At 45.1% G+C, this 17,840-nt stretch overlaps 1 protein-coding gene across 3 annotated transcripts in view; it reads right to left on the bottom strand.

The window, feature by feature from the left end:
* Positions 1 to 17,840, bottom strand: part of CUNH4orf19 (chromosome unknown C4orf19 homolog) — an 89,116-nt gene continuing 71,276 nt past the window's right edge. For all 3 annotated transcript variants that reach the window (XM_008833219.2, XM_029563566.1, XM_029563567.1), the window contains 2 exons: positions 2,814 to 2,867; positions 1 to 1,720 (listed from right to left, as the gene is read on the bottom strand). In XM_008833219.2, the coding sequence (XP_008831441.1) occupies positions 811 to 1,720; positions 2,814 to 2,845 (942 nt within the window). In that variant the 5' untranslated portion in view covers positions 2,846 to 2,867 and the 3' untranslated portion in view covers positions 1 to 810. The remainder of the gene's footprint in view (positions 1,721 to 2,813; positions 2,868 to 17,840) is intronic.

The raw sequence follows: 17,840 nt of genomic DNA, 5'->3' as shown, positions 1-17,840 counted from the left end.
TTATGTTTTAATGCGAACCGACATTTAATGACATCAATCCCTCCATATATGGCTTTGTTGTTTCCAAAACTTATGAACTTGAAACTAAAATATGACACGTTTTAAGAAATATTTTTGCCAGCTTTCCCTATCCGAAAGGAGACTAAAATGTAAGAATGTAAAAAAGTTAAGGTCAGGTGTTTTTGTAGCATAGCTAATGACTAACCCTTTGTTCACTGGTCACGTCTGCTCCACCCCGCCCGAAGGCCACGATCTTAACCTGTTAGTCAACAAGTGGTTAGTTAATAGTTCCCTGGGTGACCATTCCTGAAGTTAAGCTATGCTCTGGGGCACAGTAGGCACTTACGTGGGTAGTTACCCTTTCTAGGTTGGGCGAAATATTTGGCTCTCAAAAACAAGGTAAAGAGGTACAGTCAAACAGAATGGCCCTGGACTGTGTGTACCCCTGGGATCAGGTGTGTGTGTGTGTGTGGGGGGGGGTGTTTGACCATTCTCATGCACATCTGGACAGGTGTGATGGGGAGCTTGCAGGGCCAGCAAGCAAGTTGCTTAATTTCTGCATTTGCTGTGGATGTGGGTACCACGGCCTGCTCTTATTTTGATTCCAGCATTCTGAATGAGAGCCCAGTTACACAGAGTGATTCTCAGTATACTTAACAAGCGGCACGGCACATGTCCTGGTGATGGGAACAGAACAGATGTAAACAGTGGTGCAGCTGGTAAGGCTGCCCCACGCATACTAACAGAGTATCTGCAAATACATCTGTTTGGGCGTGGCAGGGACTCACTTGTGTGCATCCATCCCCTCTCCTAATCTCCTTCATCTGCATCTTCTCCTGCGGTTGCAGCTTCTAATGCAGCGAGGGCTTCCGCCACCTCAGCATCTTCATCCATCAGGAACCCATCCCTATCTCCATTGTAGGCATGGAGGTCCTGCTCATTTCTGGAGTCAACAGTAGGCATGGGGTGAGCAGGAAGCTCCTCTTTAAAGTAGACACTCAGAACTTCTGTTGTTACAGCCTCATTTAGTGAGTCCCAGCTTTGTTTTAGGGAAAAGGGCATATTCAAACCCTGCTGGCCCAACCTGGGGTAAATTCCTGGCAGAGGCTCCTCATTTGGATGGTTCTCAAAAAGATAATCCTTTTCTTCAGGATCTGCACTGTCTACTGTAGGGCCCCAGAACTGAGGGTAATCTGGGGCTGGAATCTGCAGGATGGGGTCTGCCGCTGCCAAGGCTCCAGCAGGGGCTTTGCAGTCTCCATGCCCCATGATCTGTGTCCCTTCCAAGGTGGGCAGCATGCAGCCCTGCTTCCTGCTGGCTTCTCCTTCAAGGAAGGGTTGAGCTGGGTGAGCACCATCCACAGTGTTAGCCCAGGAGCTGCTGGCCCAGGAGTCACCATCTCCCTGGTGGGGCCTGGGACTCCTGGCAGGCTGCAGAGTGGCCGAGGGGCTGATGCCATTGAGGGTGACACCATGCTTCTCCACAGAGTGTTTTCTTTCTGAGTCCTCCTGAGGGAGAGGTCCTTGGTGAGGCTGATCTGCTGTACTGCCTCGACTTTCTGTCCTGGTCAAACCCTCGTTGTGCAGGGCATTCCTGGGCACCACGACCTCATGGCTCCGGGTGCCTTTTAGTCTAACAGTGTCGTCCTCCTCCAACTTGCAGCTGTTGACTTCATTGACAAAACCAGGGGAGGGCACTTGAACTGGATCGAAGAGATAGCTGAGGGCAAGAGAAGTGGACATCAGTTAGGGTGGCATTACTACAGGGGAGCTGGGAGTGAGCTCGTCCCTGTGACTGTGTCTAAACGGAATAGATATGCTTGCTAGTGGGAAGAAAGCTGAAGAGAAGCAAAGGCAAGGGAGACGTGAGTTACACAGTGGTTTATGGAATTTTTAAACAGAAAGCTGAAGAAAACAAATGTCCACTAATAGGGAAATAAGTTACTTAGCAATAATACCTTTCCTCAGCTGAATAGCATTCAGTCATTAAAATGACAAACATGAACTGTGGTGGGTAAAATAAATAATCCCCAGGGAGTTAGTCCCAGGACCCCCAATGGATACCAAACCTGCAGATGCTCAAATTCTCCATATGAAATTTCGGCATGATATTTGCATACAATCTCTGCACATCCTCCTTTATGCTGAACATCATCTCTAGATCCCTCATTCAACCTAATGCAAGGTAAACACCATATAGGGAACAACCAGAAGAGCCTATACATGTTTGGCCCAGACTTGATTTCTTTTCTGAAGATTTTAATTAGTGTTTGGCTGACTCTAGGGGTGCAGGCTCCATGGATATACAGAACTGATATTACTTTCAAACAACACATGGTTATGATGGATAAAACTTATAGGTATGTATCTAGAGTCAAATGCAATCAGCAGCTCCCCCCACCCACCCCAGGAAGTTGGGCCATCACGGCTTGGGTTCGACTCACTTTGCCAAGACATTAAGTCTATAACTTCATTTTGGTATCTAGAAAACATGTGATATAGCTCTTTTTAATTTTTTTAAAATATTTTTTTCTCATTGCTTAAAACTGTTAGAAAAACCATCATTCTCTGAGATTGAATTTGGTTTGGATCAAATTTACACTTCTCCAGAGGGCTTCAGTGCAAAGAAAAGCTTGGATGTCAGAGAATGTCTGAAATTGTACTAGGAGCAGTAAAGAGCCCTTGTCACACATGGCCTTTCATGAAGATCTGAGTGATGTGAATCATGAGGGAAACAGATCAACTGATGGTCTTTAACAAGACTCCACAATCACACAAATTCCTCTTCAGATGCAATCTCTGCCCGACCTTACCTGTGTATCATTTTACAGCACCTGCACCCCATCTGGATGATTGTTTGTTACTATCTGGAAAAGAAAGAGTAAAAAGGAGAGAAAATCAGGAACTGTATTAGTAGGAATCAAGTTTGTTTTCTTTCTTAGATACTCAAAACTGAAAGAGCTATAAATTTTAGTCAAAGGATACACATGAATCGTGGAAGATTCATTACCACAATCCCCTTGTGCCTCTAGCATCACACATTCAGAATTCTTAAACACTCTTTACACTTAACACCCTCACACAAACTCTTCCCCCAGCCCTACGTCTTTTTTAAAAATATTTTATTATTTTTATTTTATGTGTATGTGTGTATTGCCTACTTGTAGGTAAGTGCACTTGTGTTGTGCAATGCCCCCAGAAGACAGAACAGGCTGTCGGATCCCCTGGAACTGGAGTTATGGACAGTTGTTAGCTGCCATGTGGGTGCTGGGATTCAAACCCAACTCTTCTGCAAGAACACCCAGTGTTCTTAACTGCTGAGCCATCTCTCCAGCCCCCCGGTCCTAAGTCTTATTCTCTGTACCCATTTTATAGATGAGAAAAACATGGTTAGAAGAACGTCAGGGAAGAAAGGGATGTGTGACTTTACTAACCTGTGTCCTCTTACAGAGGACCCAGGAATCTTCCTGGACATGGTCCTGCTCAGCAGGAGGTATATGAGACTCAGAGGATTTTTTTTGTCAGCACCACAGGCATTAATACGGTTTGGATCTTGAATGTCCACCAAAGTTTCATGTGTTCAAGGACTGTCCCTAGTCCAGGGCATTACTGGGAGGTGGTGGAAGCTTTCAGAAGGTGGGGCTTAGTGGACAGAAGTCAAGTCATCAGGGGTATGCCTTTAAAAGAGCATATCGTGACTCAGGGACTGCCTCTTCTTCTCTTCTCGGCAACCATGAGGTGACCAAGCATCTGTCTCATGTTCCTATCATAGTGTACTATAGTGCTACATCCTCAAAGTAACAAGCTGAATGGGTGATGGACGCTACAGACACAAGAGGGTTCTGGTAACTAGTACCCTCCATGATTTGTGTGCATCCTTTGGCCAAAATTCACAACTCTTTGAATTCTGAAACTTCTAGAACTGTGCACCAAAATGAGCTATCCTTTCTTAAATATTGACTGGCTCAGGTATTATGTCACAGTAATAGAAAGCTTATTAGCACAGATACCACGCATTAAAGACAGCTGACTATATGCTTCATGATTCAGCCCTTTGGAGTGGTGCAGCCTGAGGATGCTGTAGCTTGGCTTGAACCAGTGTGCTCCTGCTTTGTTGTCCCCCATGGTCATGGCAATCCCAACTATGAGTCATACATTCCATTGCCTTATAAGGCAAAACCATGCCCTGGGGCTTCCTGGTAAGGGTGGCCTCAGTTCCCACCAGCTCACTGTACCATGTCCCATTCCTCCCAGGCTGGACTCCCCTCAACACTTCCCTTTGAACAAAATTTCCTTTTCATGTAAAACTGCTCACACTGTTTTGCTGAATTCCTCAGAGAATCCCCAAAGATGATGTAGAAGGCTGTCTAAATCCTTCTCCATTTCCAAAGTGGACAGCCTTTCAAAAGACACACTGACATCAAGACCTGCAGCCCAGTGCCTTTGTCTATACAGCATTCATTAGGAAGAAAGGTGATTTGCCAGTGGCTGCCCTCTCACTCTCTCCTTCCTGCTTTCAGTCACGGATTTCCCAGGCTGATTCCTCACAAGCCTCAGCCCACAGGGAAAATGACTGCTGCTGAGAAGTCAGGTTGGTTGGTTGGTTACAGGGGACTAGATTCACTGTGATGATAAAATAAAATCCATATACCCTTGGTAGCGAGCTGAAAAGTACTCCCTAAAAGGATCTCACTAGCTGAATCCAAGGATCTGTTACCACATACAGCCAGAACAAGCAAGCAAGCAAGCAAACAAAAGTCTCTGTGATTAAGTTAAGGACTTTGACATGGGGAGGTTTGCTTGGAGTGTCTGGGCGAATTCTAAGTTCAATTAAATTAACATGCCTGTTCCTGAGCCAAAGGTAGAGGGAGATTTGGTCACAGATAGAAGAGGGGAGGCAGGCAATGTGATCATAGAGGCAGAGGCTGGAACAAGGGGGCCACAAGCCCCGGATGAGCAGGGACCACATTCACCCCTAGGTGCTTGGCAGGCATGACCCTAGGGATGCCTTCAGGGCAGTCCAGTGATGCCAGTTTTAAAACCTCTGGTTCTGAGGGAAGAAACTGTTGCTATTTAAAACCAAGTTTGTAGCAATTTTTCTAGAAGCACAGGAAACAGATATATCCCCAAGCCACTTTTTCCCTAAGCACTGAATCCTTTCTTGGGAGGATTGAATTTGTGGGTCCACTGGGCCACCCAGCCATCTCTTGTCACCTTCCCTCCTGATGGGTTTTCATTTTGCTTCCTAGCATTTGCTACACTGGAAATCTTGTCACAGGTTAGTTTCTCATCCATTCCCGCCACCGCCACCCCCACGATGAAGTCAGCTTTTGGAGCTTTATTCACATTTTTAAAAGATGCACATTTTACACCAATCTAGTTGCCATGAAACAGGCATTAGCAATAACAAGAACTATCTGTTTCTGGAATAAGGACCAAATGGTATATACAGACACACAATACAGACACAGACACAGATACACACATACACAAACAGATGGACACAAAGAGACAGATAGACACAAAGAGAAAGACAGACATAGACATACACAGAGACACAGACACAGACAGGCAGATAGACAGACAGACACACTTTTACTTTTCCAAACCACTCTCAAATTACTCATTTCAAAAACCCAGGATTATGTTCCTAGTCTCAGCTCCCCACTGCCTCATTTTCTGCTAGTAATTCATAGATCAGCTGGACAGATAGGCTAGATTAAAAAATACCATGTGCAGGCCTGGAGGGATGGCTCAGTGGTTAAGAGCACTGGCTGCTCTATCAGAGGACCTGGGTTCAATTCCCAGCACCCACATGGTGGCTAACAACTGTCTATAACTCCAGTTCCAGGGGAATCCAATGCCCTCTTCTGACCTCTGTGGGAAGTGCATGACATGGATGCACTTACGGATATTCAGGCAATACACTCACACATAAACAAGAAAATACTACCTGCACCTCTACCCTCTCCAACCCTTTTGTGCTGGATAGATTTAGTGTCAACTTGGCACACCTGGGTAGAGAGAGACTCAATTGGGGAATTTCCTCCATTGGACTGACCCATGGCCATGTCTGTGGGGTAGTCTCCTGATTGTTGAGTGATATGGGAGGGCCCAGCCCACTGTGGGTGGTACTACCCCTGGGCAGGTGGGCCTGTGTTGCATAAGAAAGCAGGCTGAGCAGGAGCCAGGGGAAGAAGCCAGTAAGCAGTGTTCCTCCATGGCCTGTGCTCCAGCTCCTGCCTCCAGGTTCCTGTCCTGATTTCCTACCTTGGGCTCCCTGATGAACTGTGACCCGGGAGATGTAAGACAAATAAACCCTTTCTTCCCCAAGTTGGTATTGGTCAGAGTGTTTGTGTGTCACAGCAATGGAGAAACAAACTAGGACACCTTTCTTTTCTGCTACCCTCCCCACCTCAGTACTGGCTTTGAAATCCTGTCCCTTTCCCTGCCTATAATACCTTTGTTTACTTTGGAATCTTGTTTAGAAAAAAAAAAAGAAAAAAAAAAAAAAGAAAGAAAATTTGGACAGGAGGGTAACTAAGGAAGAAAAGTCAAAAGGAAAAGGGGGCTCAGGAGTGTTTGAGAAACAAAGAGGACAGACTGGATCACAGTCCTGTAACTGAAGCACTGTCAAATACTATTGACAAATAGCAGGTCAGCTTTTGTCAAGAGTTCAAGAGTTGGAAGGGAGGGAAGAGAGAGCGGGGGTGGGGGTGGGGAGCAGGTAAGAAAGGAGGGAGAAGAAGGGACAACTAGATCAACCATTTCTGTAATACCATGTTCCCAGCTTCCCAGTGGCTAAGTTGGACCCTGGGGACCCCTGCCTAGGTGCAGCTAGAAAGCCTATTTTCTACCTTTTGCTGGGCTGAGGCCACACAGCAACCTGCTCAGAAATGAAAGGATGGCTGGGATTTAACACTCCACCTCCCAAACTACTGCTTTCCACTGCGTGCGTGCGTGCGTGCGTGCGTGCGTGCGCGTGTGTGTGTTGCTAGGAATTGAACTCAAGACTTTGTGACTAACTGAGCTCCAGGCCCACCCTGCTTCTTGTATATTCCCCATAGCATCCAGGGTCCCCTCCTCCTCTTCTGGAGAAAACACAGGAGCTACATTGCTCTTCTGAACCATGTAATTACAGGCTGTTTTAGTAGCTTTTCCCTTTTCAGAGTTGCTTCCAGTCTGTTTCTCCCTGTACCGCCTCCACACCTGCCCCCCTTAGGGTTTATCTCCTGGCTTTCCTACAGACTGGGTCCCATACCTGAGGGCCATGGTTTTGTGCCTGTGCTTTGCTAGCTTGAGTTCGGTGGGGATATTCTTCCTGGTTCAGGTCTGCTTTCTCTTATCACCCTGTAGTTTCCTTCCTAGTGACATTCCTTCTCCCAACTGGCTCTAATGTCCAAGGTTGTGTGACCCACAGACGAACAGGGTGGGGACTAATGTATTCACACCCAACCCCTGCACACGCGTATCTGCAACTGTTCTTCCTTATATGATGTGGAAGTGTCAGATCAAGTTCAATCCGTTTCCCTATTTGTAGGTTAATAACAGAGCCACATCTTGGCTGTCACAAGGAGAGCTCCTTCTTCCAGGTACAGAAGGGGGATATAGCCCTTCTCCAGAGGATACATGGAAGTGGGAAAGCAGCAGTCTGGTAGGAAGGCTCAGTTCCACAGGAGCAGTCTACCTGCTTCTCTTCTGGAAATAGCTACCCAACTTACAGTTAAGAACTCTAGTTGTGGGAGCCCTTGATGGCCAAGAATCCAAATCTATTTTCTCTTTGGAGCAGTATAAACAGCAACAGGGAAGCAAAGGGCACATCCTTCGAAGCCAGGGTTTGGTTTACACAGGGGAAGAGCAAATACCATTAGGATGGCTGAGTCTACCCACTGCTGGCGCCACCTGCTCCTAGACTCCCATGCTGGGCTTGACCCTGCCCTGCATTTTGTGTTGAAGTTAAATAGTCTTGTGTTTGAAGATGGCCATGGCTTCATCAGTTACTGGTGAAGTCTCCATGTAGGAAAATCCTGCTTCACTGTGGGGACTGGGAGGTGGGGAGGAAAGTAGACAAGGGGAGCTTAGTTTTCTAGCCAGGCAGTCAAGCAGTTAGAGAAAATGGCTCTACCCATCCAGGAAGAGGTGATGTAAATAGTGATGGCTTGCAGCCAGGTATATGGGTTCTACTGCCCAAGTCTGGAGACAGTAGACTATCAAAAGGAACAGGACTATTAAGGATTCTAGCCCACTGAATAAAACAAGGATTACTGATAATGAGATGAATACAAAAGATATGCACAGAGGGAGCTAGCTACCAAACACACACAGAGTAACAAGAAAAATCGCTATTTGTTACCCATCATCATAATAATGGATGCCTACTGGTGGAAGCTCAGGGAACATCACAGAAGAGGGGGCAGAAAGACTGAAAGAACCAGAGGGTGGGGAGGAAGGCTGTGAGACACTGTCTCATGAACATGACATGCCATGGCACTCATGAACTTAGGTGCTATGGTTGCCTGCATAGTGCCTGTATAAGACTGAACATTCAGTCATAGATGGAGGAGGGCCTCACAGATCCACCCCACCCAGGAGAGCTATTGGCAGTGGAGAGCTGCTAGGAGAGAGGAAGTTGTGTCTTCAGTGACGCATTGGGGAGTTACTTAGGTGCTAGTGGATAGCTCCATACCTATGTCCACCTATGACCCTGGTTAAACCCAGTTGGTCATAAAGCAGAAACAAAGACAAAACAGAGACATGGATGTAGTGTGGGGATTTGGGGGGAAAGTATGTGAGGGATGTTGGTGGAGTGGGAGGGGGATAGAGGGTGTGGAGGGATGAGCGTGACCAGAATATATTATATTCAAGTATGAAATTTTCAAAGAATACATTACTTAAAAACTCATGGGTGAAACTGAGACAGGCATATTTAGTCTCAAAGGATCTCTCTGCTATATGCTTGATGGTGAAATAGTGCCTATGATGATCAAGGGGGAAGTCATCAAGGGAAACACTGTCTCAGGGAGACCAGTCACCAGAATGTGGCTCCTAGTTGGAGTATTGAGGATATAACAGCATTGCTTCAGACTCTCCTGCCACAAAAGCAGACCCAAATTGAAATGTGAACAACACTCCAGAAAGTGATGGGTCTGGGCCTGTGACTTTTTTGATAGGGTCTCCCTACTCCTAGCCCACCCGGAAGTTATTATGTGGACCAGGCTGGCCTCAATCTCAGAGAGATCTGCCTGCCTTTGCTTCTTGAGAGCTGAGATTAAAGGCATGTACCACCATGCCTGGTGTTTTGTTTCTTTTGTTTGTTTGAGACAGGGTCTCACCATAACCTTGACTGGCCTAGAACTTGCTATATAGACTCATAGAGATCTGCCTGCCTCTGCCTCTGCCTCTGCCTCCTGAGTACTGGGATTATAGGTGTGAGGCACCATGCTGGGCTTTGGATCTGTGCTTATATGAAAAACATATATGTTATGGGGCTGGAGAGATTGCTCAGTGGTTAGGAACATTGACTGATCTTGCAGAGGACATGGGTTCGATTCCCAGCACCCACATGGCAGCTACAAACTGTATTTAACTCCTGTTCCAGGGGAATCTGATGCCCTCTTCTGACCTCTGCGGCATTGTAGAACATGGGTACACTCACATACATGCAGGCAATACACTCATACACATAAAATAAAAAAATTATATATATAAAAGAAAAACATATATGTTATGAAAAAAAATGCAGGTGAGGGACTCTTACATATTACAGGAGACCAAAGAGACATGACAGCCAAACACATTACACAATCTCCTTGTTGAAAAGGCTATTATTGACACAACTGGAGAAATGGGATTAAGTCTGCAGGTCAGAAAGTAATATGAATCAGTGTTAAATGCCTGATTTGATCATTATATTCGGGTTATGTAGAGAATGCCCTTTTTAAAGGAAATACACAGTGAAGTATTTAATGGTAAATGAGTGTAGCATCTCTAATGCATTAAAGTAATTCCGAAAAAATGGTGCGTGTGTGTGTGTGTGTGTGTGTGTGTGTACATGTGTGCATATGTGTGCAGACAGAAAGAGATGGCAACAGAGTAAATGTGCTAACTGTTCACACTTAGGAATTCTGGGTAGAGGATATGTGAGGATTCCTTGTGTTTTTCTTGCAACTTTTCTATTAAGTCAGAAATAATGTTTAAATAAAAAGTTAAAAGGAAAAAAAGCACTAATCTGTCAGTTCTGATTCTACTTCTGAGGAAGGCACTGACAGTAAGTACAGAGAAAGCCACGGAGAAAGGTCTAGGGAAAGCACCTAGGACCTCTGCCCGGCATCTAGTCCAAGGCAACTGAACTCTGGAGGCAAATGGGCTCCTGTCCTAGGATGTTCCTCCCCTACCACATACACCTTCACAGAGTACTTCATCCTTGCTATTCAGACTCATGAATGACTGGTGAGTGACAGGTGGGAAAATGTGGCTATATTGTTGTTTTGTTTGTTTGCTTTGTGATAGGGTCTTTCTGTGTAGCCCAGGATGACCTGGAACTCACTACTCTCTTTCCTTGGCCTCCCAAGTGCTAGGATTACAGGTGTGTACCACCACAGGATATCAAATTTTATAAAAATTCCAATTGAGGGTCTTCTTATTTCCATGTTCAAATCTCACATGTCTACCACCCAGTAGCTCCAAATCCCAAGCTAAATGCATGAGTGAATATGGATAGAAAAACCGGGTTCCCTTCTTCTAGCCTGGGAAACAGTCAACCTCCTGCTCTGTGGCACACTTCCAAGGTGTTAAGGACATGCTGCTTCAAGGATTCCGTGAAAAGAGACTTTAAAGCAGCTCCTAGGAAGTGGTTTGAGTTTATAGAAGACTACTGGAATATCTGCAAGAGAGCTATAACAAAATGAAACACTTAAATTTTAACTCTGTTTTGAAAACTTACTAAGATTTAGAAAACAGAACTGGGATTTCCCAGAACTTGGCCAGTAGGCAAAGTGCCCAAATATTTATGGAGTCAGCTACTACTGGGTACTGAGCTGCTCCTATCTCAAGAAGATGGATGAAAGTCATCAGCAGGTGATACCCTTCCTTTACAGAAGACATTAGAAAAGCTGACCCAATGTCAGAGACTGTAATGTCTCTACAGGTGACAAGGGACCGGAAGCCACACTCTGGATGACCTGACTGTTTCCTGGGTAGAAGCCCCCCCCCTTTTTTTTTGCACAGGATTTGGAATCTCACATGGATAATTTCTTCCTACCTAAAGATGCTAAGTTTCTATTTTTGAGAACTTGAAAAATGATATGAAGACTTCTATTATCCACACCTTTAAACAGTCCATTTTAGCAACCAATAGAACCTAATACTGTGGGATGCTTTGGGAAAAACTCCGATGGAGAGCCCAGCCCTTATCATTGGGAGTTTTATGCACCATACTAATGCTGTGCTATGGTATTTGGGCACACTTAGGTATTGTGCATGTCTGGGTGTCAGAAATCCGTATCTCTGCCACAACTCATCTCCAGCAGCACAGATACAGTAAGGATGTTTCAGCTCTTAAATACTCTGTTTTTGTTTTACAAAGTGAATCTGTGGCATCAAAGCAGTCGTCCAGATCGCAGACTCTAGACAGGACAGTGGGAAAGGAGACCTTCCACACGCCATCTGCTGTGATCCTGCCTTGGCTTATGTGTTATCTTGTTAAAGCCAGAGAACAATCCTGATGGTGTCCATGCTGTTCTGCACTGGGAGCTTGCTAAGTGGTTTGAAGACCAGCTCTCAGAGATATTGCTGTGGTCTGATGGGTGCCCAGTCTATGCTTGCCCCAGGTCACAACCCTGACCCAGTGGAGAAAACTTTTGATCTAGTGTCTTACACTTTGGCCTCACTTCTCTGTCTTGGTCCCTTCTTTGATTCACATCTCTTCAGTTTTTGTCAGAAGAACTAGGAATCAGGGCCCCAGAACCCCAAGATGGGGTCAGGTGTGTAAAAAGCAGAGTCACTAGGAGGGATGAGGGCCTCAGATATTAGAGAAACCCTCTGAGGGTGAAGGAGACATCTGATGAGCCCCTTTTCCATATGGGGGACCTTGGGGAAGATGCTGGTTACTGGGAGACTCCTACTGAGTCCAGAGCAGCTGGGCCTCCTGGAATACCTGGATTTTAATAGGAAACTGTATAAGAATGTTTGAGAAGACAAAGGCATCGCCTCTGCAGGTGACACAGCTGTGATGACATGGGTGCTTCTTGGTGAAAGGCTACCCTGGGCCTGTTGGAACTGTACTACTCAGAAGGCTGCCTTGCCAAGCCTGGCCTTGGTGGCACTGTTCAGCTGAGGAGGTGTCTACACCACCTCTATGATGCTTCCACTTCCAGAACTGAGGAACAGGCTAAGTCCTGGTCCCCTGACTTATTGTTGTGTCCACAGGATCTGTGCTGTGCATAGTAAATGTGGAAAATTTTTTTTTCTTGTACTTATATTAATGTATTATAACCATTTTCATAGACCTTAAAAACATTCCATTTGTTCTTTATTCAAAATATACCATTTCCCCTTCCTTCTGATACAGTAATTATCCTCCCTTCCTTATTTGATGAATTGACAGATGATCATTATGCAGAATCTTCACTGATTCCACAGTATTGACTGAGGTATATACCAAGCACTGAGCTAGTTCTGGTAATACAATGGAATTGTGAGCACTCCCTGTGAGAGCTTATAGTTTCTCTCTCTCTCTCTCTCTCTCTCTCTCTCTCTCTCTCTGTCTCTCTCTGTACAGGGTAGGGGGTGAGTAAAAAATAAATGAAGTATCAAATTTATATAAACACTGAGAAGATTTGTCCTATCACACTGGTAGTTGAATACAGTGGCAAGTGAACAATTTGAGGTCGGAGATGAGCTGCAATTACAACACCTGCCCCACTCATGAGTCTTGTGACTTTCTTCACCTCCTCATGTCAGCTGTCTAATCTGCAAACCAGGAATGGTAGTGGTTTATCAGGACTGTTACAAAAGTGCAATGAGATGACAGCACACAGAACATTCCTATTGTGCCTGGTGCTTTACCAGTACTCATTAATAAGCACTGTGGGCTGCAGAAATAGCTCAGCATTAGGAGTGCTTGCTGCTCTTGCAGAGTTGGGACTCACGTTCAGTTCCCAGTACCCACATTGGGTGGCTCATATCCACCTGTAACCTCAGCTGCAGGGGAGCTGATGCCCTCTTCTGGCCTCTGCAAGTACCTGCACTCATGTGTGCACACACACATACCTACAAATCCCCACATATCTACATCTAATTAAAAAGAAAATGAAATCTAATAAGCACTGTAGTTAACATGTGCTTACTATGCACCCAGTGCTATTTCAGGGACTTTCTTGTTTTAACTGTTTTCAACTTTACAACATCCCCTTTAAGTGGAAACCGGTATTTTACAGATAAGCAGTTAGACTGGAGAGGTTATGCAACTTGCCCAGTGTTATAAAGTTGGTGAGGTTGTATAGCCATGATTAATGATGTGGTTATTGTTTTAGTTATGAACACTTCCTGGCATTTATCCTGGAAGGTTCTGGTCTTCCTTCCCCCTCTCCTCAGCTCGTGCCTTGTAGCTTTTGCAAAATGGAACTTGCTTTTCTCTTGACTTGGGCTCTGACAGAATTTTCCAAGTGCGGTTCCATCTACCTACCACCAGATGGCAGCATATAGTGGTTATTAGTATTTTAATCTATTTTCAAGGAAGGAACTTAGCATAAATAAGACTTCAGAAACGTAAGAATCATGGTACAAGTAGTGCAGGTGTTTTGCTCTGTGGCAAGGTTTGGCATCAAGGAATGTGGTAAATACTGCAGATACTTTTTGTCATCTTAATTCTTGTGGCCACGGTACCACCATATTCTAAGGTCTCTTGTAGCCCTGGCCAGGCAAGGGTTTACTCCTTAGTCTGGGCAGGACATGCAGGGTGGAAAGACTTGAACCAGTGTCCTTTCACACAAAAACTGCTGATGAAACTCTGGAAAGGGAGAGTCTGGGTTTCTCTTGGCATCTAATTCTGTGGCAGGGGCTGAAGGAAGGAGTTTGTGTGGAGGATCCAGTGCTGTTGGGGTTCGATACACAGTCAGGCTTTCTTCACAAGCAGTGCCCTCCCCCCCAGGCTGAGTCCTGTTTTCCCTAGGCCCTGCGGGCTGCCTGTGTGTGAGCTGAGCTTGGAGCCCCACCTTCCAGATGAAGGTCTGTGGCTGTGAACTGGGAAGTAAAGACCCACCAGAAAGGAAATCTGGTGCAACTGACTGGGGCTTTATTATGTGAAAATGTACATGAGACACTAAAGTGAACAGAAAGCACACAAAACTTCCCAGCTCTGTGAGATATCAACTAGCCTCCCGGATGCCCTGTGGGGACTGTTTTAGGGAGCCCACTGAGAAGCTATGCCCTGTTCTCGGACTGTAAATTCCTGGGAATGGGGTCTGCTGGAGCAGATGAGATGTGATTTCTCATAAAGACAGGGTGCCTTGTGTATGTGTGCATGGATGAGGGTTCAGGTAGAAACAGTAGCAGAGGGCACTGGGTCCTAGGGATCCACCTGAATCTGAGTGGGGCCTGAGAACCTGCATTTCTGACAAGCTCTCAGATGATGTCATCTGGTGATCTAGCTCGACACTGGCTTTACTGCTTTGAAATAAAGGCCCTTACAGCTGCTTCCTTTGCTATGTCTCTGGTTGAGTTCAGCTAGCCTTATTTACAAGGGGAAGGTTGATGCCTTAAGAATACTGGAGCTTGTTGAGCCACAGGCAAACAATGAGGCCACTACATGCTGCTGAATCTTCTAGTGACTAACACCATGGCCCAAACCAAGCTGGCCAACATGAGCACTTGGTCAGAAACCTGTCATCACCATTCCCAGTTCCACCTCCAAGTCAGACAATTTGTAGTTATCTTAACAATCTAAAACTTTTGTCCATTTTGTCTTTCAGCCCTTCCTCCTTTCCCTTCCTCCCTTAGTTGGCCTTGAACTCACAGTTCTGCCTCTTAAATCCTGGGATTAAATGCATGTGCTACCATGCTCAGCACCCTCCACCAAGCCTTACTCCCTCCCTCCCTCCTTCTCTCTCTCTCCCTCCGTCCCTCTCTCCTTCCGTCCCTCCCTCTCCCTCCCTCCCTCCGTTTTTTGACAGTCTCACTATGTAACCCAGGCTGGCCTTGACCTCGCATTCCTCCTGTCTGTCTTCCAAGTAATGAGATTATAGCATGCGCTACTATGCCTGGCCACTTTGTAATTTTTTTTTTTTTTTTTTCTGAGACACGGGCTTATGTATTTCACCCTGACCTCAGACTTACAAAGTAGCTGACGATGACCTTGGATTTCTGATCCTTCTGCCCCTACTTCCTGAGTGCTGGGTTACAGGCTTGTGCCACCAGGTTTCGGTTTTGTGCCACCATGCCTGATTTTATACAGTGTTGGGGATTAAGCCCAAGGCTTTCTCTTGCTAGATAAATGCTCTACCAACTGAGCTAAATTCTCAGCATACTTCCCAATTTGTGTGTATCCTCCTCTCCCTGTCTATGGTAGCATAACAGGAAAAAATGAAGAAACATCAAGTGCTTACAATATGAAATTCATTTGAAGAACTTACATCCTTAATAATCAGAGAATTGCTAGACTAAGCTACATGAGTTACAATATTATGGTCTGTCTGCTCTCAGATCCATTTCCTTCCTCTGTCCAGATACTTTCCAGAGCACCTGATTCCTGGTGCTTCTTTGTCCCTGCATCTGTGTGGGTCTCCCTAATAGAAGAGCTGGAGGGGCTGGAGGGGGAAGATGGGAGGCACCAAAGACTCCTATTTTCCTTTCTCTGATCAGTCTTCTGTCCACCCTGGAAGTGACTCTATGTTCTCCATAGCTCTCGATGTCTGCTTCTGTATGGCAGTGGTGTCTTAGTTGGTGTTTTATTGTTAAAACATAATACCATTTATAAAGAAAAGCAGTTACTTTTCACAATCCTGGAGGCTGCAAAGTCCAAGAGCTACTGGTGAAGAGGGCCTTTTTGCTAATGTGGCAGAAGATGTTACATGGTGCACATGCTAGAGAGAAAACAGGGGTGCGGCACAGGTGAGTATTGGTGAGAGGATGTGTGTGAGCAGGAGAGGGAACTCTTCCCCATCAGGAACCCTCGCCTGTGACAGTCACATTATTCCATGCTCCCTAATACCCAAACACCTTTCCACCATCCACACCACCCAGCACTGTTGTCCTGAGAGGTTAAAGTTCAACATGAGTTGGGTTGGGGAGGGAACAAACATTCAAACCACAGCAGGTGGAAAGAGCTCTCTGTTTTGACAATCTGTGTCACCTCATCATCTCATTTGGTTTCTCAGCTCTTCCCGAACCTGCATAACCAAATGACCACATATAATTTCCTTGGTTTGAAAGGAGGTGTTGCTGTCCTCTGCTGGACCTTGCCTAATTTAGACAGAATCCTGGCCAAACAAGGATGCATATTTGCAAAATATGGTGTCATGTAATATGTGTGCTGTATTTGCTCTGTATCTTATACGTCACAGAGGCATGTCACAAGGGTGGTTGTGGAGGATTTTAACCTCTTAATCATCTCTATCAAGTTGTCTTTCCTTTCCTACCCAGTCTGCTTGCCCTGCAATGTCCCCTCGGGAGAGGTCCCCTGTTTCCCTTCTAAGCTCCTATGCCCCCTTTTAGTAGATATCCTAAAACTTCCATTGAAGAAAGTGTTATTGACATAGAACCTTCGTACCAGCTTTGGTAATCTCAGGAAAATATCTAACATCACCAATGGGAGTGAGTGATGTTAATCAGTAAGTTTATATAGTCTCTGTTGAAATGTGTAAGGTGTTCTCTGTTATTGGTATAGGTGCCAGACCCTATGAACGTGTTCCCCATTATTAGTGAGACTATAATTTTACTATGCTTTTAAAAGTCTCAAGCTCAAATTTAACAGTTTAAGAAAAAGATAAATAAAATATTTTAAGAGTTGGTGATCAAAATTTCCCATTGGGATTATCAATGTTTTCTTGATGGACAGTTGTCTCTTGGTATCCATGACGAACTTGTTCTAGGACCCCCAGATGCTCTGGTCCTTTGTGTAAAACGATGTGTTTTTTTTTGTTTGTTTGTTGTGTTTTTTTGTCTTTTTGAAGCAGGGTCTCCCTATAGCCCCAGCTGTCCTGGAACTCACTATGTAGACCAGGCTGGCCTTGAACTCACAGAGATCCTCCTACCTCTGGCTCCCAAGTGCTAGGACTATAGGCATGTGCCACCACGCCCAGCTCAAACGATGTAGTTTTTATATAGAATCTGCACACATTCTCCCATATCTTTTATTCTCCTGGGGCTGGACTTCGTTTTATATATTTGACATCATCTCTAGATTATTTGTAGCATAATGTAAATGCCATGTAAATAGCTGTTATACTGCATTGTTTAGGGAAGAATTAACAAAACTGTTTCCACATACTCACTATAGATGCAGGTATCAAAGGCTTAATGGCATAGTACACGTGAAAAAGATGTAACAGTTTTTCCTAAATATTTTCTATCAGTGGTTGGCAGAATCAATAGACATAGATCCACAGATACAAAAAGCCAGGTGCATATGTTGAAGAAGCCACACAATTGTCATCAATAGCTTTGAAGAGAAAGTAGTTGAAATCAAACTGACAGCTCAGCTAATCACAACTTAATCTCATACACTACCATGGACTTTCATCAGTGACATGGAATAGACGAGTCTCCAAAAATCTGCTACTTGGGTAGAACCCTGTTTGTGCAAGAGCCAAGAGACCATGTCATTCAAACCAAGTTTTGTATTA

This window comes from Nannospalax galili, unplaced genomic scaffold (genome assembly GCF_000622305.1).
Source record: "Nannospalax galili isolate Female #2095 unplaced genomic scaffold, S.galili_v1.0 scaffold236, whole genome shotgun sequence".
In the NCBI taxonomy this organism is placed as follows: domain Eukaryota; kingdom Metazoa; phylum Chordata; class Mammalia; order Rodentia; family Spalacidae; genus Nannospalax; species Nannospalax galili.
The sequence above is the reverse complement of the archived record's forward strand: the minus strand, read 5'-3'. Positions and strand labels throughout refer to the sequence as shown.